This window comes from Acipenser ruthenus, chromosome 16 (assembly GCF_902713425.1).
Source record: "Acipenser ruthenus chromosome 16, fAciRut3.2 maternal haplotype, whole genome shotgun sequence".
NCBI classification, from domain to species: domain Eukaryota; kingdom Metazoa; phylum Chordata; class Actinopteri; order Acipenseriformes; family Acipenseridae; genus Acipenser; species Acipenser ruthenus.
In genome coordinates this window covers 2,864,549-2,884,257 of record NC_081204.1, presented here as the reverse complement: position 1 = coordinate 2,884,257, position 19,709 = coordinate 2,864,549, and the positions used below count along the sequence as shown (strand labels likewise).

The following is a 19,709-nucleotide window of genomic DNA, read 5'->3' as shown; positions in this document are numbered from 1 at the left end:
TATTACTTAGAAATTCTGCTTCATGCAATGTGATGAACCACATCCTTCACTGATCAAGAAACGTTGAGTGTGTCAGAAACCTTCCTTTTTATTATCAGATTAGAACTGACTTTTACTTGAACTTATCAGATTCAGCAGGAAAAGCTGAAAACAGATAATTATTAGTTTAAGCAGTCTTGGAAAAAACAAAAAAAACAGCTATTTAATTGTAGTGGTTAATTGTTGGCATGATGTATATTGGTGCACTGATAAAAAGATGGATTACATTTTCCCAAACAAAAACGATATATTTTTTTTTTGAGGTTTATAGACAGGTTACATTGGAAGACGACAAAAGCGTTCCAATCTCGTCAGAAGTTTTTTTTTTTTTTTGCCTGCTCACGTTTCAAATTGTCGCTGACGTATCTGTTTTACAGATTCCATGGAAACAGGAAGCAGTCACAGGTAAGTGAGTCATGCAGTGGATTGTGCCAACTTATTTAGACCAGGATTTGCTTTTATGAGGTGGTAATCAATCACTTAATTTGTACAACATTGCAACACACTATGTGCCTTTCTTTTAACTTTCTTTGAACAAATTCAGATGCAATAGAGGAAGAATTTATATACAGTACAAAACATGATCACATTAACTGGTAAAAAAAAAAAAATTAAAAAAATCATCATAGTGGCCTAAGCTTGTGCACTTTGTCAGTGTCTTTAAGATGACAGCTGGCCATACAACTGCAAACAATACTTCACGTAGAAAGTGATGGCGCTCATGGCACTGGTACTTCAACAGCCTTTGCTGCGATTCTGGTTGAGTGTGTCCAGCTCAGGAGGAAGCTCACCAGACAAAAGCAGCTCTCTCCCTCAGCATGCGCACTCCGAAGCGCTGCCACTCCCGCTGGTAGATCCACAGCTCCTGAGTGGTGTCCAGGCAGGCCAGAACTGCACCCCCTTTCCAGGCAATCAGTCGCGGATCCATGTCCTGAGAACACAACACAGTCAGGGGGTTGGGAAAACCAGCTACATGCACAAACAGTGCTGCGTACTTCCTCAGTCTGGTAAATATTATGCAGCCAAGGTGATATAAAGTTGATGTTTGTACCAGAGAAAGTTTTAGAAGTGGTGTAAAAGGTTAGTTTCTTTTTGTGTAACTAATATAGTACAGACTTTTTTGCATCTAGAAAAAATGTTGTACTCTTAACAAATTTGACAACTAGGGGAACGGCATGCATCAAATTACAATCACATGGATTGCACCACAATTACTAGTAACCACTTTGCAGCAGGCAGCAGACATACCTTGGGTCTTGTAATGACTTCCACATTGTCTACAACTCTCCTGAAGGAAGGGGGCATCTTATTGAGGATTCGGTGCTGCAGGAACTCCTGTGACCCGTGGAACATAAGACCCCCTCCGACTACTAGGATACAGCTGTACATTTTCTTCTTAGTCTCATCAGATGCTTTAAAAAAGACAAACAAACAAATAAGACTGGTGATTTGGGGCCGGAAATTTATGGTCTACAAGCCAACTGAAAGTCCCCACCCCCCGGCCCATTTTCTTTAAAGCTCAAATGATTTACAAAAAACCCCCCAAAAAAACAAAAAACAAAAAAACTTTCCTTACCACAGCAGTCAATACTATGAAGAATAGCTTTATCAATGCCCAGCGCTTTTCCTTCAAACTGGGATATGGCCGTTCTCCTGGACATGACAGCAGAAGGTGACTCCTCCACCTCATTGCCTGTCAGGCAGTCGCTCTGGGAGTGCCCCAGGTCCATTTCCTGGGAGTGACTCCTGTCAGAGGGTTCTGGGTTCTGGCTGCATGACTCTCCGTCAAACCCAGATGGCTTGGGAAAAGTCTTCCTCTCAGCTGTGGCTTTAGCAGACTTCATACACAAAATAAGATGTTAAAAGTCAAATAGTAACTCGATGTATTATTTTATTTTTTTTAAATAGCACACACGATACAGATTGAGTAGTCACAGAGAACATTATGGGGCTGCTGTAAGGATACATGCAAAGTGATTTGCAGCTGCAAAACACCCATATTGTGGCCAACATCAGCGTTTTGCATGCACAAACCACGTTTAGCAGCGGTAAAGTGGGACTTTAGCGGCCACTTAAAATGCGGCGTATGTAAAGAATGGTTTTCACCTGCCATTCTGCACCCGCTATCAAATTTCATGAGATTCAATTTAAATGATATTAAAATGTATTCAAATGAAGTAAAGAGCATGAAACTGGGCGGGGAGCCGGAAAACTAAGTGGGCGCAAACATTACAATGAGATATAAGGATTTTGCCTTGCATTGGGCAATTGCTAACGCTCCAAAAACTTTGCACCTCCTCTTGTTTTTAGTGCTGTATAGCGTCTAATTTGACTATATTGACTATGAGTACAGGCTTGTAAATAAAAACCCTGAGCCAATGTATCATCTTGCTAGAAGGACAGTAGTTGTAGCAGTGTTACACATCAGTTTATATAGGCCACTGAGCTGCACTGCACCTGGTCCTGTTTGCTTTGTGTACCCATCAAGTACTGCTCATCATGAGGGTCCTCCGAGTCTCCCTGTGATCTTTGCTGTAATGATGTCATCTTCTGACCCACAATTCCAAAGGTTGCTGGGTAGAAGAGTGCCATTGGTGCCTGGTTTCAGAATATGACAGTTAAGAGAGACTCTTTCTTACACCACATACGAGACAGTTACACTCTGAACGGAAGTGTGCAGCATTGGTGTTAGCAAAGATAAGATATAAATCAAGAATGTGTTGGTTCTTATTGATAGAAATCTCAGATCAGTTATCAAGCAGTGGAAAGTAGAAACGTACATTAAAAAGGTAATTACAAGTCAAAATAAAATACAGCTTTATTTATTTATGTACAAATCTTGTTCAATTACTTGGCACATCTTGAAAACAAAAACAGCATGGGTGGAAAGCTAAATGAAGTGGTTAGTGTACCTGTAGCTTTTCATCTCCTAATCGGAGCTGGTAGAGCACAGCAGGGGAGTCTGGGTTTCGGAGTTGAAATTCATGGTCTTTGAGTCCTGAAATGTCCTGGAGAGAAGAGAAAAAATTATATATATATATATATATATATATATATATATATATATATATATTATATATATCCTGTTCAACCAAAATAGCACAATAAAGCAGATTACTCCCGATACGATTTTCTTGTGTTATGCCCCCAACATTCCTTACCTGTTCAAGATGACAGAAGGTCTCTTTGAGCTGCTGAAGGAGGAGACAGTCTGTTTTGCTGGACAGCTGACACTCTCTATAAGGAAAGCCAGCTCGCTGTATGAGCCAGAAAAAACATCTCGTCACGTCCAAACCTCCGTACGCCAGGCACAACCTGTCAAAATACGTGCACACGTTTCAATTGTAATGTTAAATCTTACAAAATCAAAAGAAATATAGAGCAATATAAACTGTATGAAAATACACAGACCTGTTTATGTATTAGTATTATTATTATTTATTCGTGGTGTAAACATGTCCCAGTAGGTCCTATACTATATAGATATTGTAAAGGAAAGCAAACCTTGAGTTGCGATGAGACACTCCATCTTCTACACAACACACACTGGTCTTCTGGTCTCCAACATCTATAACACATGCACTGCTTAAGCCACTGCCAAAAGTGGCACACACTGACTCCTGATGGACTACAATACCTGCACATTTACATGGTGAAAAAAAAAAGAATTAGATACTTTAAATGTATACGGTTTAAAAGATAAGCTTGCAAGTTCTTAATAAATAATACATAGAAAATTATAGCCACAAAAAAAACACTGACTGGCAGCTCTTCAGATTCATTTCTCACAGCATGTTCTTTTTTTGCAGGATGGTACCTTAATACTTGATTATTTTTTCTTCGCTGCGATTTTATTTTATTTTATGATTTTGTTAAACCCTGATAGTCTTAAAAAAAACAAACCTCTTTAATGCATTCAATACCAAAGCCTATAAACCAACAAAATTACTGTGTTAAACAGTGTGCTATATCGCCTCCTTGTGGGGGAATACTAAACCATGCTGCTGCCACTAAAATGAATATAAAACATACATGCTGATAAGTCAATTGTAGTCAGTATGTAAACACTTAGAAATTGAACAAGCTTTTTACCTGAAAAGCCCATGTTCATGAGAAGCATGTTCACCAACTCCTTTACATGTTGTCTGTTATTGATGTCTGGAACTAACAAGATGCATCTGTAATACTGAGGAGTACATTTACAAAAATAAATAAATATCTTATTTTATCCCAAATATTATGTAGCGCAAAATACAAAGCATGCACTACCTGTGTAAAAGGTTTAAAAGAAGCAGGAAATTACCATGTTTAATACAGTACTGCAGAAATGCAAATGCACTGCTGTATGTGTTTTTGTCAATTAATTCCTGAACATTTTTCTTTCCACAGAGGATTTCAAGTTAAAGGATTGTCCAGTCTGATAGTGAGTACGCTGTACAGATCTGCCAAATAATCTGCGTTATAATTCTGTAGGTTTAAATTTACCTTCAAATCTCGAAGTGGAATCTCTAAGAACTTCTGTATTGCATACGACCATATAGTCTCCAAATCAGCCATAACTGCAGTCAGGGTGCCACCAGGACCACCATGAAGGTTTATTTGTCCCCTTCGTATCGGCCAGTGGATGTTGTAGCAGTCTGTAGGATTTACGAGAAGTGCCTGTTAAACAAAAGAAGAAAAAACAAACAAACAGGATTTAAAGCAGATAGTAAATCAGGCAGACACATTTCCGTGGGTCAAGTTGAGACATTGTTTTAGAATAACATACATCGAATTACACCTCTTAAATGCTGTGTAAAAGCGGCTCCTGGCAGCCTTTTTCTGCAGACACAGGTAGTGTAATTAATGTCAATGTGTACCTCTTCTCCCACAACAAACTCAGGGTGATGGGATGTGTTCGTCCACTTCACTCTGGAGCTTGGATCCAACACTGCAGGCCGCATTTGTTTATTGAATGCCCTTGCCTACAAAAGAAACCATATGTTAAGACTCAGAATGAAGTTTAATCTAATGCTACATGAAACACTGGAAAATGGGAATTTAACTAGAGGGTGTTATTGACTGCTATTGTTGACCAATCTGTCTTACCACTTTTACATGTTCACAAGTGAAGACTATTCTTGAACAGTATCCGGAGTACACATGTATACATCCTCGGTTTCTCTGCCGAATAGCAGTTTTCATGATACATGATAGAATTGCAGACACCAGCCTTGTATAATTATACAGTTATGTCATTGAATTTCTTATGGTTGTAAACGTAACTATGGACTTTAGCAAGATCATACCAGAGGTTGGCGTATTTAACAAAAACGACTGCATTCTCCTTAGAAATATGTAGGCTGTGAATTTGCAGTATCAGGGGAACAAAAAAAATGTAACTTAAATTATGTAACTTAAATTTAGTCCCATGGCCATGTCTACTGGTTCCCTGTTAAGAAGGTCCCATATTAAAGTAAAATGACCTGATCAGCAGAAACTGGAATTCTTCTTGCACCATTTGTCATCTTCTTGGACCAGATTGCCTGGTCTACCATTTTAAGGCCATTTTGTCTTTGTTCATTACTTTCTGGTTTCTAAAAAAAAAAAAAAAAAAAAAAGTTAAAAAGTAAAACAGTAAATCTCAAAACAAGAGGGCACAAGGACACCTTAAATGGTAGGTCCGATTTTAAATGAAAGGGACATTCTGTCCAACATGCATACAGCTTTGACAGCAGCAGCACTCCCCTCTGATGGGGATAAGCGGTACTTGAGGTTGCTTCATAATAAAACGACTGTTGCTACAGTACGTAAACTCCTGCTTATTACAACAAAAACTAATTCACATTTATAGTTAGTCTTCTGAAGCCACTTATGGTCTTTAACAAAATCAATACTCTCTCTCTCTCTCTATATATATATATATATATCAGTACTGTACATAATGACAACTTTGCAAGCAAGATAGAAATGTATAACGCATGTTGTTTGCAGTCTATTACTAAAGCCATGCCAGAGAATCTTCTCTTGCGATGCCACTTACATTGAGACCCTCTCTCATCAGCCAGGGGTCCTCGTGGCGGGGCTGGCCCTGGTGTTTGTGCCTCCTAGCAATGACATGAGGAATGCTTACAGGAAGTGTATCCGTGGCTCGGCCAATCCTCAGCGTGGCTGAACCTGGATTTATCACCACAATGAAGTTGCTCTGGATTTGCTTTATAAAAGACAGGTAGGTGAAATTATAAAATGTTAACCACAAAGGGGTAAAAACAAAACAAAACAAAAAATGACATTAATAATAAGAGATATACAGCACTGCACATATATGCATCAATAAATAAAACACATGTGTAATTAAACTGCTGGGGTGGATCAAACGCATGGAAAAGTTTTAAAAACAAAGTTGGAAAATGATGGTAATATTTCTAAAGGCTCATTAAAGCACACTCCTCAATCTACCTCTGAAATCCTGCGCGTTGAGTGCTGAAGGTTGTTGAATAACACTGTCAGTACAATGCTGTAACAATAGTACCAGCAGCTGTTCAAACAAAATACAGACGATTACTAGGTTCTGGTGCAGAAAAGTCACGTTCTTTGCTAGAAAGTGTTGCTGTTGTTGTTGCTTATGACGTTGCACGGTCTACTCAGCAATGATGCATTTTAACCATTTAAGTGCTATTGTCCTCATTGGAACATTTTTTTTAAAACTCCCATCTACCTGTTATTTTAATTTTCTCTCTTAACTATATTGTTATGAAAACTTACTCTAACTTGGCTAACCGCAAAAGTGAAGTCTAAATGCAGTGCATCAAATTACATAAATACAGCTTGTGTTGTGTTGTGCTTCCCCCCAAAAGAAAAATGAACCGGGTAGTTAATGTGTTAAACTACCTGTACTAAACAATATGGATATAATACTGTTTAAAATACACAGTCCACACGGAAACAGGTCTTTGCCACGGCGCTGGGTATGTTTTGGGATGGGAATACAAACCTCTTGTAAAGGTTCGGGTATGACAGGGGGAACTATCGGCCTCTTCACTCCCCGCTGCTCCTTCTCTTTCTCCTTGTCTCGGTCTTTCTCCTTTTCACGGTCTTTCTCCTTCTCTTTCCCGTTTTCGGGTTCTCTCTCCGCCTGGGTCATCCTGTCAAAACTCCAGGTATCCGTTACAGAGATTGTGATGAAGAGACGGAAACTACCAAAAACAAAACGCCGGGCACTTCCGGTTGCACGCACCAGACAGTGGGCAACTCCCAACAATCGCGGAGTTTCGCACAGAAGCAATGGAAGGCCAAATGAAATCTATCTCAGAGTTTTGCTGTAAGCTGTAGTTGTCGTAGCATGGTGACGGTACATTGCATTGTCCCCGGAGTAAACAGAAAACCACTTTGTCATAAAATATACAGTACAATTAAAAACATAGTACTAGAACCACCATCTATTTAAGCTGTAAATTTAAATTGGTAAGTTTCGGCTATGGTTCTCCAAAGTCCAGGATCCTGAGATTTAAGAGATCTATAGAATTAGCACCCTCAAATGGGTTTAAATTATCTTTAAAAAAAAAAAAAAAATGGCCTCAAGTCTCTTGGAGGGGGAATTGTGTAAAGGCATTATTGTATCATTCTGAAAGTGTGGGGAGGGAGAGACACTATCTCTATGCACAAAAGCAACTCGCTGATAATACAATAAAGCAGTAAATCTGACATGTTGCAAGTCTCCTTTAATTAAAATGATAGATGTTTCTTATCTGTATTCTCTGAACTATTCAAATATGCATATTAATACGTTTGAAACTTTGATGTAATTAAGTCTTGCTTTTGGGTATGTAACTTCTGAAGAGTTGATAACATAACTTAGTGTTTTGAACTCAAATGACAACTTCATAAAGTTTTTGTTTCCAATACGAGCACGTCCACCTGAATTTTGTGTTTCCTGCACTTTCACAGTGGTCTTGTGAAGGCAGCAGCCTGTAGATTAATGACGTTCAAGTCACTTTTGTATTGGTTTAGGTGGGCTGCATATCTTTTAACCTTTGAGTATATTTTATAAGAGTGCACATATCCTGATTTTTGGTCATTTACAGCATTAATCCCAGGTTGTCAAAGTAAATAGTATATGTACCATTTATAATTTACCAGAGATTATAAAAATATAAGAATAATACAGATACATATTACTACTATCTAATTGTTTATTAGGAAAACAAAACACATTTTGTATGAGCACACATTAATTTTAACCTGTATACATGTTTCATATTGTATTAAAATGGGGTGTAAAAGCAGGTCATCTTCCCAGCATTACTTTATAAATATTCAAGAGTTCATTTCAATAGCAATAGTATATATATATATTTTTTTTAATATTACACATTTTTTTATTATTTTATTGACACATTTCAGCATACAGATAAAAAAAAGGAACTTTTAATCAACACAAAAGAAAAACATTAGGAAACTCCCATTATACAAAGAAAGGAAATGCTGCTCATCAATTGCAGTGGCACCTTTGGTCAGGTATTCCCAGCGCAACATCAAGAATCTGCATGTCAGCAGTAGCAGCTGTTCAGGTGGACACACACACATTCACATTACCAACTGCGCAATTCTCTTCTTATGAAGACCTTCACTTTAAAGATCCAGACCAGCCTTGTGAACATGGGCATCCTTGCCTGCATTAATTTATGCAGGCGTTTACCTGTTAAATTATAAAATAAGAAATAGCAATTACGTAACTTATTTTTTTCAAAATAAAACACTTTTAAACTAAAGTTCAAGTAAGGGATCTGTTTTACAGAGATCTGAAGTAGGATACATGTGCTGAAATTATCAGCTAAATACCAACACCATCAGCTCCTTTTATTTTCAAAGATTAAGTACAGTTTGATATGCCTTTTACTTGTTCTAGACAACTGTTCTAATGCCATGCATTAATCTAAACTTGTTTTTCCTGTTGTGTGCAAACAAACAAATCCTTCGAGTGTATGTGAGCAGAGGAGCTCTGATATACAGGGCGATTAATGATATGGTACGTTGATGTGGGAAACTTACATTTTAATCAGCCTTTACGATATACAGTTTACATTCTAGATTGATTTGACTACTTGGACCAGTTTTTAAATCTTGCTAAAGAAAGGAAAGATTGCATTAGAGAGGTATGGACTATAATATACCTTCCTCATCCACCTCCTCCCATAGGAGGGGCACTTGGACCGCCTCCACCATGATTTACTCTTCCCATTCGTCTTCCTCCAGGGAATCGAGGGGGGCTATTAAAGGTAAAGAAAGTAAATCAAAAGATGACTTTACTGCAATGCGATGTGGAATCTCTGCAATGATATACCTGAAAACAATGTATTCCTGTGCATTTTTGTAAATAACCTAAAAGCACCGGATTGCAACACAGCTACAGCACAGGAAGTAGTAGCAACATTGCTTTGAATTATCTGTATAATCTAAAGTGTAAAATCAGAGGTGGAAAACTCCCACAAGTCCTTCACCCATTCATTGCATGCCATTACAAACATGAACAATTTCTATTAGTAAACCTACAGATTCAGATGATCTTTACTCATGCTGTGATTAGTGCAATCAGTTCAGGGCATATATAGCAGAGGCTTGATTGCTCAAATTCCTGGCACCTTGTCACTTCATTAACACACCTAAAGAAGTAGAGTTCTGAAACCCAGGACAAGTTCACAGTTAGGGTTTAGAACTAATAAAATACAATCAAGAAATAATATGAAATAGAAGAAAATGGGAAGTCACTAAAAACATTTGTATTGCTAATAAAATAAATTAAAACTTTTGTTACCAGTAATTTAAAAAATAGCTACGAGGACATGTTCCAATCAGCTGGATAAATGCTGTACTTCTGTGTAGACTGCATGACATGAACAAATTATTGCAATAGCCTATACTGAGTCAAGAAGATCAAACATACCCTCTGCCATCATCAAATCTAGAAGAGGATGAGGAGCCAGGAGTTCCTTTCTTTGACAAGTCTGGCTGGAACAAGCTATGAAAACTAAAAACACAAAATAAGGCAATTTAAATAGAACATTTTGCACAATTGGTAAATGTGAATTGACAGGTTACTACTCAGGGGGTTCTAATCAAGATGAGGAAGATGGTGTTTAAGATCTCCTCCCCCTCTACCCCACCCATATGGAACTACTATGCTAAAAACAATACTGCAACAACCCTTTTGGACAAACTAGAATTAATATTATTATTTATTTGTGGCATATTTTTCTTCAATTTAGCAGTAGTTAACAGAACAGAAATGTGTAAAAAGAGGACTTACAATAATCCAACAAACTCCACTACTCCCCAAAAGAGATCTGTAATAAAAGATAAACTCCAAGGGGACTGGCTCCGGCTATCCAGAACCTGGCCTGGGATTGAAACATAGGAAGAGTGAAATGGCAGCATAAGATTGATTTCATTGGATGCACATGATTTATAACGGTTAATAATGACGCTACGTTAAATCAACCACAGGTGTTAACAAATAAACTAGCGACACTTAACATAACCAAAGCAAACGAGACTGAAGCTCAGTTTTGAGGTTTCGATATCTGAACTAAAAATAGGTAAGAAGTGCGATTTCAAGTCTTTTTCCTAACGATAAGAACATATCTGTGTGTATGGGCGTCAACTGCTTTAAAAAAATAAATACATAAATAAATAAATAAATAAATAAATAAATAAATAAAGACACGAAGTTTGATTATCAATATTTTCTCCAGGCAAGTACGTCGCAGTAGTCGCTCTAGTCGTCGTAATGTCGATGAGTGTTGAAATTTGCATGTAAAAAATCCACAGTATAAAATATTTTCCATGGTGGCGTAAGACTTGTTCGAAGTTATTTCATGGTAAACTATTCAAACATTGATTGATATAACCTCATGAGCTACACGCAATACTTCTCCGCCTTTCATTTAGACGTATCGGTTATAAGTCAGAAAGTGTCCTAAAAAATTAAACCATTCAGGACATAAATAACTACTTCGCCATCAAGCTTGTTTAGCAATACGATGTATATTATCAGCGTTATGCGCTACTAAATAAATAAATAAATAAAATAAAATAAACACACACATTTCTTAGATGGGTTGTCAAGTTCGAACGTTTATTTGAACAGACCCCAAAAAACGTGGTATAAGCTTACAAATCAAAACCCTTCCTCACCATTAGACACGTAAACCATCTTCAAAACAGTGTTGCGTCAACGCTTGATTTTGGTCTTCCTCATCCGGTTCATTCAGTAGTAAGTCCTCCTTACGCAAAATGACGCCATTGCGTTGCTTGTAAATGTCACCGTGCGTCGTGTGATGTCAGTTCTTTGTTTACACTGAAAAAAACTGAAATGTTTAGCAGTCCTGCTTAAAGGTGTGGAGTCTGCACTGATAAACAATTGTTTAAGTACCTGAAATGCTAGCAAGCTTCAGAAATGTCTGGAGTTGGTCTTACTATTAAAGTCAAAATAGACGCAAATATTGGTTTGGGCGACTGAGCAACAACAATGAATAATGAATGGTGTAGCTTAGAACACACACACACACACACACACACACACACACACAACAGTGGCACCAGTATTGCATTTATACCAGTACTTGTCTAAAGTGGGTCTGTGCTTTGTTTTTGTGGTGCAGTGCTCCTTCAATTTAGTTATATGCACATATATTGATATTTAATTAATTAGTTTGAAATGCAATGTTTTGCAAAATCTGCCCATCAGATTGCAATTCCTACCAACGGTTGTCAACATCACTTTGCCTACGTTTTGCAGATAAGAGGAGGGAGGGGCTGCTGCTTTGGCGTTCTTAACCTGCACTGTTGGAAATCAAAGGGTTCTTTTAAAGTAAGTGCTCGATATACACCCATAGTCTTGCAATCGGCACCAGCCAGGAATCTCAGATCTCCGTGCATGCCTTGATCTGCGCTTTTTATATGTAGTTTAATTGGTTGCCAATATTGCATGGTTTAAAATATGTCAAGCCCCTTGGAGTCAGCGAGACTCTTCTGTAGCAGACACACAATACTTTAAATATTGCGGCTTTACCGGAATAACGTCTGTCTGGAGTGACGTGACGAAATATCTAGCACCACCCTCTCAACATGATATGTCATCTTCATCTAAATATACTGGACTGATTGTGATGCTTTTTAAATAAAGTGATTCATTCATTTTGGGTTCTGGTGATGCAATATTGAGTTGGCATTTTTCTTGAAATCTGCAGTTACCCGGCTTTGAGCTTTCTTCAAGCTTGTCTGGCGAACCCTAACTGCCAGGACTGAACAGATACTTATTCCATTCAGATCATGTGACAATGTGACCTATATACTGTGTTCAGTCCGGGCAAGTAGAGTTCTCCAGAGGAGCTTCATTCTCAAAACTCTTTGAGTGTGTTTCTTTCCTGAAAGAAAAACAACCTTTTACAAGAACAGCTGTACAAGTTTATTGACAATATGAAATATTTGTTAACACTAACATACAATAATTGATTTCTCTAACAACCAAAACCACAGGGAAAAATACATAATGCAGTATGACATACATAATACAACATTAAAATACTATTATTAGAGTGCTTTATAACAACCTATATAAAGTAGCTGGAAATAAAGACTATATTCTTTAAAGACCATGAGCAGTTTTTGACTAATTAAAATGCATTAAGAAGTGATTAAATCATGTCTTGTCTAAAATTAGCTTGAACAATATAAAAAATGACATACACTATTTATTTATAAAGAACAAAACTGTGCGCTGCACAAAGTAGCTGGCTAACACAATATCAAGTATTTGAAGTATGTTGTTAATTTACATTAACTTCAATTTTGAATATCCAGAAGTTGCTGCTGTTTCCTGGTGCAAAATTCCTTCTAGTTTGTAATTCAAAAGCCAACTTAAGTATATTTTGTATGTACTAGGTAAGAATTATGTGCTCTAGAATAAAATGTATGCATACATCGAGAGTATATTTCAATATATCATGTGCATTATATCATAATGATTTCCCAGATGCCTGGAATAAATGAATACTGCATGTACTTAACAGTGGTACGGCTATTTATGCTCAGTAAAGTCAAATAAATTTAAAGAAAGTTAACTTTACAACAACAAAAAAACATGTTATGTGGGAGCAACTTTGGTATTACTTATATTGATTGTAGAAATGGTGGTTTCCTCTTCTGGGCCATCGGCCTCTGTAGCCCAAGGATTTCTTCCACACATTAAGAATGGAACAGCATAGTCACGGAACTGAAAGATAAAATCCAATTTATATAACATTTAATTGCCGAAACATATATCACAGTGTCCCCACATGTTGCTACAAGTGTTTAAATAATGCAACTGTCATTTCTTTTCATTGTTAACATACTTTTAAAGTCTTTTTTCAAAATGTCTGCTTTAGTGCACTGGGGTTTGAGAGCTGTCCTCTAAATCACTGCAGGAAGAGCAATAAAAAAATAAATTAAAAAACATAACAAGAAATGCACTGGCTTTTCTGTTCTGTACCACCTCATGGATCGTTATTGCTGTGTGACCTGTTTGACAATGTGGACAGTAATCCTGACACTGTTGGTGCACTAGAGCGGACATTTTGAAAAGAGCTTTGAAATAGACTTTAGAGTTCTAAGTGTAAAAAGTTGTCAGAATGTTAACAAGGAAAATAAAAATGATTATATTCAGTTTGGCATATAAGCTTGGTATATATACCATGAGCTAGATTTTTTTCAGAGAGGTGAAATACACTGAATAAAGTTACTAAACCAGAAATAAATAACCTGGATATATGTAAGCAGTCTTAAGTTGATTTCATATTTTTTTGTAGGGTCCTATTGAGAAACAGTTATTTTAAACCTGATAATAAGATGATCTTCTCTAATGGAGTTTAAAAGTCTTCTGGGAACTAAAATATTGACCTAATTGATCAAAGAAAACCTTTCGTTTAATAGTATTTAAAGTTTTGTGAATAGGTTTTTCCTTTCAGAAAATCTGTTAATAACAATTATACTGACTTGGAATCCCTATTATAGTAATGGGCAGTGAATTCCACGGTTGTAATTAATGCTATACTGGTACTTACTTAAGCCATAATAGACACATTACTCACTTTCAACTTGATCTATGGGGCCAGACACTGAGGAGTGAGAAAGTGGATGCTGTGGGGCACTACAATATTTTAGCTACTCGCCTGTCTGTTCATGAAGATGTAAATGATTGGGTTGTAGACTGTGCTGGTTTTGGAGAGGTACATGGGAACAGTTGCAATGATGGGATTAATGTGAAGCTGAGGATTGAAGACCACTGCCATAGCAAACGCTGCATAAGGAAGCCAACAGACGAGAAATGCCAACACCATCATTATAACCATCCGGGCAACCTGAGCTTCAGCTTTGGCAGTGCTGCCCGCCTCGGCAACCCCGAGCCTGGACACCTGTGTGAACAAGGAACCTGGCATTAGATAGGTCCTGTAATGCGGAAGCTTATTGGCAAAAAAAAAAGGCAACACGATAAAGGTCTATCTTCACAGTCAAAGGAATGGAATCTCATTTCCATGATCTTATTTCTTGAAAGAACCTTTGCTTGTGAGAACAGACCTTCCAAATTGATCCAATTTCTTTGAAGGACTTTGCAATTTTTAAACCCATCCAAACTGAAGAGACGTACTTGACAGGCTTGCAGTGAAAGCTGGTTGTTGATGTTAACACAGCTGGTGCCATTTTACTATATCAAATGCATTGCTCATCAGATGAATGGGCTCCAACCTTGATCCAATTTATGCATAGATTAATAAACGTGTTAACATGCATGTTTGCATGAGATGTTTTATTTACCTTTCTTAATGTCCACAGTAGGTGTGAATAAGAAAACACAATGATGACGAATGGTACAGTGAAGCACAACGAGAAGTAGCAGATGATGTAGGAGACGTTGACGGGATCAGTGCTGTACCAGTCAGGGGCACACGAGGTCTTCACCCCCTCCAGCTGGTAACTCCCCCATCCGAGCAGAGGGGGCGTGTTCCAAATGAAAGACCAGATCCAAGACAAGGCTACTCCTGCCACAGCATGCTTTGACTGAAAGGTGACTGTCCTCAAGGGTTTACAAACTACAATGAGACGCTCAACTGCTATCACTGCCACTGTGCAGAGACCCGCGATACCTGTAAAACACAGTTAAAGGCAAATGTTTTTTAAAAATAACCTCCACTTATTAATTACATATTTAGGGGTCTATTGGATTGATCTAAATGGTCCTGTGTCCTAAATGGATTGATAAAAAAAACAAAATAGCATTTGAAGTAAATACAGTAGGTGATGAAAACTAACATCTCTTGTAGTGCATTTAAAAGTTTTTCCATGAGATGAGCGTTGGTTAAAAAAAAATGCTGTTATCCTGGAAAGAAATCAATAGCAACACAGTTCATTTGAAAGAACTGGCTTCTTAAATTATCATGAGCTTTAAAATTAATTTAAATGTTGTCAGTTACATGCAGACAGTGCTCAGACTGTGACATACAGCAGTAGAGAGAGAAAGTGTAGGGTTCAATGTACAGAGATACTAGCAGTGCATTATATAGGAGAATTTACAATATTTACAATTCAAGAACTGTCCCAAGTTTGCTTTAATTATTTTGAACCCTTGGCTGCATTGTGTCCAGTCTACTGGACTCAATTAAATGGTCTATATGGAGTTTTATTTTAGTTTCTATAGGTAAGTAAAACTTGCTTGAATTCTTTTTATGCTAATAATTGTATTGTATGCTTTTGTTTTTTAATTTAATAATAAGGATCTGAAAAGGATTTATTTCGTGTCTCCAATTTTGATCAGTTTTGTGGAATGCAGGGTTACATTTTGAGACTATTCACTGGATATTAAAGACTAATGATTTTTTATTTTTTTTTGTAACCTAGATACATACTGCATACAACTCATAAGTATTATAAACAATGACTAAAAGCATACTATATAAACAGCATATTTTTATAACTTAAAAACTTTTTTTCTGGAACGACTATCGTAATCTGTAAGAAAACAAGGCCTACTGTTTAATCCTTACAGAATGTTTCTTTTTTTCAATAATAAAACTACATTTACCATTCACTTTTTAAAGATGGGTATTCTCATTTAATTAATTTATACACTAATATTGGGAGTGCTAAAACAGTGATAATAGATTAGTTGCATTTACTGGAATCGCATCAGTCAACTTACTAACACAGTAAATTAACTTACCGAAGAATGCAACACAGAATCCCTCGATCACACATCCAATCCTTCCCAAACTGAAGTAGCCCATTGCATTTGTCACTGTGGTTAACAATCCCCCTGTAAGAGTAACGCCTAAATCGGTAACCGCCAAATTCACCAGAGAATAGTTTAAAGGTTGCCTCAATTTCCGGTATTGTATGGTCACCAAAATAACTGTTGTATTCAGGATAATTGATGCAATACTAAAGATTGCCATGATAATGGCTAATATTGTATAACCAATCCTAGGCATCAGTACTTGTTCAGTAGAATCATTGTTTTGTGCAGCTGCTAAAAACTCCGGACGATCCATAATTTGCGGAGTTGGAAGGAAAACTCAGAAATGGCAAATGAGAGCAAAAATTCTAATCAAATCTCCTCACCTTTCCCAGGAATGAACCAGCTTTCACACACCTCCTTGTCTTAACCTTTATTTATTTCCGCTTCACTGAAAGTGGCATCTTGAAGATTACATAAATCCTACTACAAATCCTTAGATTTGAATGGATTAGAATCCTTAGAGAATGGATTTTACACTTTAAAAAGATTTGAATCTGCAAGCCTGTTTTATAATGAATTTATGTAACCCAACATAAAACACAATTGTAGCACATTGCAATTAGCACCATAGAGAATTAATCAATAATGTTCCAGCTAGTAACAAACAGTGTACTGATAAGTAACTTGAGTATAAATAAATGTGGGATTTCTAGTAACTGTTCTATACAAGACAGATACAGAGACTGTGTCGCTTCTGTCCGCACACAACAGCAATAAGGCAGTAATTCTCCATAGCCTTTCAAGTGCACAGCCAGGTACCTGCATGAGTTGTCACCTTCTTATCTTGTTAACTATGTGGTTACATGTCTTGAAGTGTTTCAAGGCCTTTTATAAAAGAAGCTCAAGCTGTTATAAGTGACCGAAAGGTGACCTGTCTCTCCTGTTATATAGCTGTAAAGTCATGTAGGTCATGGCTCTATGCCACGTGGCCAGCCTGTATGGTGCGGTAAAGATACTGTTTTTCAGACTTGAATAAGACCTGAAAGAGCAAAAATACATATAAAGAACATTTGCAGTGACTTCATTTTTTCTTTCTGCCCTATAATTAAGCAGCTTGACTCAGTATTCCAAATGGAACACAATCGCCTGGAAGCTGCTTTAATTTGGAGCAAACCAGCAATAAGCATCAGTTTTAGGAATGATTAGAGGTCAGTTCAGGGTTATTTTTTTGTATGAAGAGGATGCCTGGTACTTTCTAGGACTACATTTCTTTTTTTGTGATTTAATTCTGCTGCTGATTAGAGGCAGTACTGTAGACTGATGTCCTTTCCTTTGTCCATAGAACAGAGATATGAGAAGCAGTGGCAATCCAAGCTACCTCGCATCCACGCCTGCCCCAGTCTGCCCAAGCCTGCCTGGAGTGATCAGCATGCCAGGGGGTGAGGGAGCAATTCACTGTCAATGCTAGTCAATCCTTGGCCTCTCTTTCCGAGAGTGTCTGCAAAATAACACAAATGCATGCAATGATTTTTTGATCCGGTTATCCACACTTCACTTGGGATCTGAGAAGGTTGATAGAAGAAATAATTAAGTATATGCTTTTAAATTAATGATTTTAGTTCACTCCTAATCTATATCTCATTTTGAACATCAGCTTTTCATTAATCCACTGGTAGGATCAAGATCAAGAGATACCTTCAGGATCTATATGTTCTACTGACCTCACTGCAACATCTCCCAAGAGCTGTATTAACTACCGTAAATTAATAAAAAAAAAACAAAAAAAAAAACACCTGTTAATTGAATGCAATTGTATGTAGAAACCCATATGGGAACTTAAAAAAAAAAAATATGGTCTATGTGGTTCATATGTATTTAAAATATATAGCTTTACAATATATATGTTGTGCCTACATTTTACATATATTTTATATAACTTGAAAATATATCCTCAGTACAATGCTCCCCCTTTATAAGGCAGGCCCATTATACTGTGGAACAGGTTATAAGGTTGTATGGTCATAGCTACCATTTGCCCCATAATGCCATTACACTAACACTAGTATTCTTGTTATAAGGTGAAACACAAATAGCTCTTAACTATAGCTCCCGACTACAGCGCTATAAAGGGAGAGCACTCTATATATATAATATATATATATATATATATATATTGAAAATATACTATCCTTCTGAGAGCATAACCTTTTCCAAATATAATAGCTTTTCTAATTGGGCTGTAATAAAAAGTGTTGAAGTACTGTATATTAGTGTTTATAGTGATTCTAATATAAAGCCCTTGCGCTAGATAAGCACTGTGTGGTCAGTTATATAAACCTTATTTAATCCTTTCAGTCCTGAATTATTTTTGTCAGGGTAATGAATAAATTCCTTTATTGAGTATACATGAGAACAAGACACTTTTTCTTCAGCACATCATGAAACACGTTGCACTCACAGATACACCAATCTTCCGCGATGATGAAGCTCAAGATCTTTTCACTTTTTGGTTTGTCTTTATCAAATGCTAGTCTGTGAGAGTTCAGATAACATGCTTAGGTGCTTACAATCGCTGTTGGCTTTGCAGAAAATGTGTACAGAACAGGGGAGGATGGCTCAGTCACATCAGAAACCTTCCTTTAGTCGTTACAGAGATGACTTTCATCTCTAATTATACCCTCTGAATGCTCTGTTGAGCTCCAGGATAGTGGATATGTCTGGCAAGATATTGACTAAAGTGGATTGTGTCTGCCAGTTTGGACAGTAGCTCAGCAAGTCTTGTGCACGCGATTTGTTTTTGAAAAGCATTGACCATGCATTAGCGTACTGAGATAATACCTATAGTACTTTAACCTTTTGAAGATTTTTCAGGGCTCAGATTTATTACATTTACAAAGTGTGTCATGCATTGATTTTCTGGGGCTGCTAGTATTTCCTGGCATTCCTGTTTTGTTTGACACAAACACCTACAAAGATTGGAACGATGCCTTCGTTGAAATAATCTTTTTTTCTTCACTTCTTGGATGGGTTAATCTGATTGTTTTGTTCACCTTTCCCGTCATTATTTATACTGTGTATTTATGTATACGTCTGTATTTATACAACTTTATACTGTGTAATATTTTACATGACTGCATGGATTGTATGGACTGTTTCAATGTAATTGAATAAATCTGTAAATCAAATGTATTTATTAAGTTACTCATTCAAGATTAGTCCACTGAGATGGTAGCACATCGTTCACAAGGACATTTATTAAATTCATTTCTTCATTTACAGATCTGCCTGTGCATTTTTTGCAATCTAAATGCACAAATATACACAAACACAGATTTGCATATAGTATTCTACCCACCTACCAGTGTGGCATTTCTTGTAGATATTACCCCACATAAGGACAGCTATATTTAAAATGGTATAG

The 19,709-nt window shown here is 37.0% G+C and overlaps 3 protein-coding genes across 3 annotated transcripts; all 3 read right to left on the bottom strand.

Moving 5' to 3' along the window:
• Nucleotides 1-68: 68 nt before the first annotated feature.
• On the bottom strand, nt 69-7,308 carry LOC117412626 (actin-related protein 8-like). The gene is made up of 13 exons (XM_034021141.3): nt 7,013-7,308; nt 6,062-6,232; nt 5,505-5,615; nt 4,899-5,003; nt 4,525-4,698; nt 4,132-4,225; nt 3,544-3,676; nt 3,201-3,354; nt 2,952-3,047; nt 2,497-2,637; nt 1,616-1,877; nt 1,288-1,451; nt 69-970 (listed from the first exon to the last, which is right to left on the bottom strand). The coding sequence occupies exons 1-13, from the start codon at nt 7,160-7,162 to the stop codon at nt 827-829; spliced, it is 1,899 nt and encodes a 632-aa protein (XP_033877032.1). The 5' UTR covers nt 7,163-7,308; the 3' UTR covers nt 69-826.
• An 888-nt stretch (nt 7,309-8,196) lies between these two features.
• LOC117412132 (selenoprotein K-like) lies at nt 8,197-11,365 on the bottom strand. Its single transcript, XM_034020134.3, has 5 exons — nt 11,212-11,365; nt 10,325-10,415; nt 9,962-10,045; nt 9,192-9,287; nt 8,197-8,716 (listed from the first exon to the last, which is right to left on the bottom strand). The coding sequence occupies exons 1-5, from the start codon at nt 11,228-11,230 to the stop codon at nt 8,713-8,715; spliced, it is 294 nt and encodes a 97-aa protein (XP_033876025.3). The 5' UTR covers nt 11,231-11,365; the 3' UTR covers nt 8,197-8,712.
• Nucleotides 11,366-12,448: 1,083 nt separating this feature from the next.
• LOC117414155 (parapinopsin-like) lies at nt 12,449-16,682 on the bottom strand. The gene is made up of 4 exons (XM_034023917.3): nt 16,274-16,682; nt 14,872-15,200; nt 14,229-14,471; nt 12,449-13,291 (listed from the first exon to the last, which is right to left on the bottom strand). The coding sequence occupies exons 1-4, from the start codon at nt 16,599-16,601 to the stop codon at nt 13,163-13,165; spliced, it is 1,029 nt and encodes a 342-aa protein (XP_033879808.3). The 5' UTR covers nt 16,602-16,682; the 3' UTR covers nt 12,449-13,162.
• Nucleotides 16,683-19,709: the final 3,027 nt, after the last annotated feature.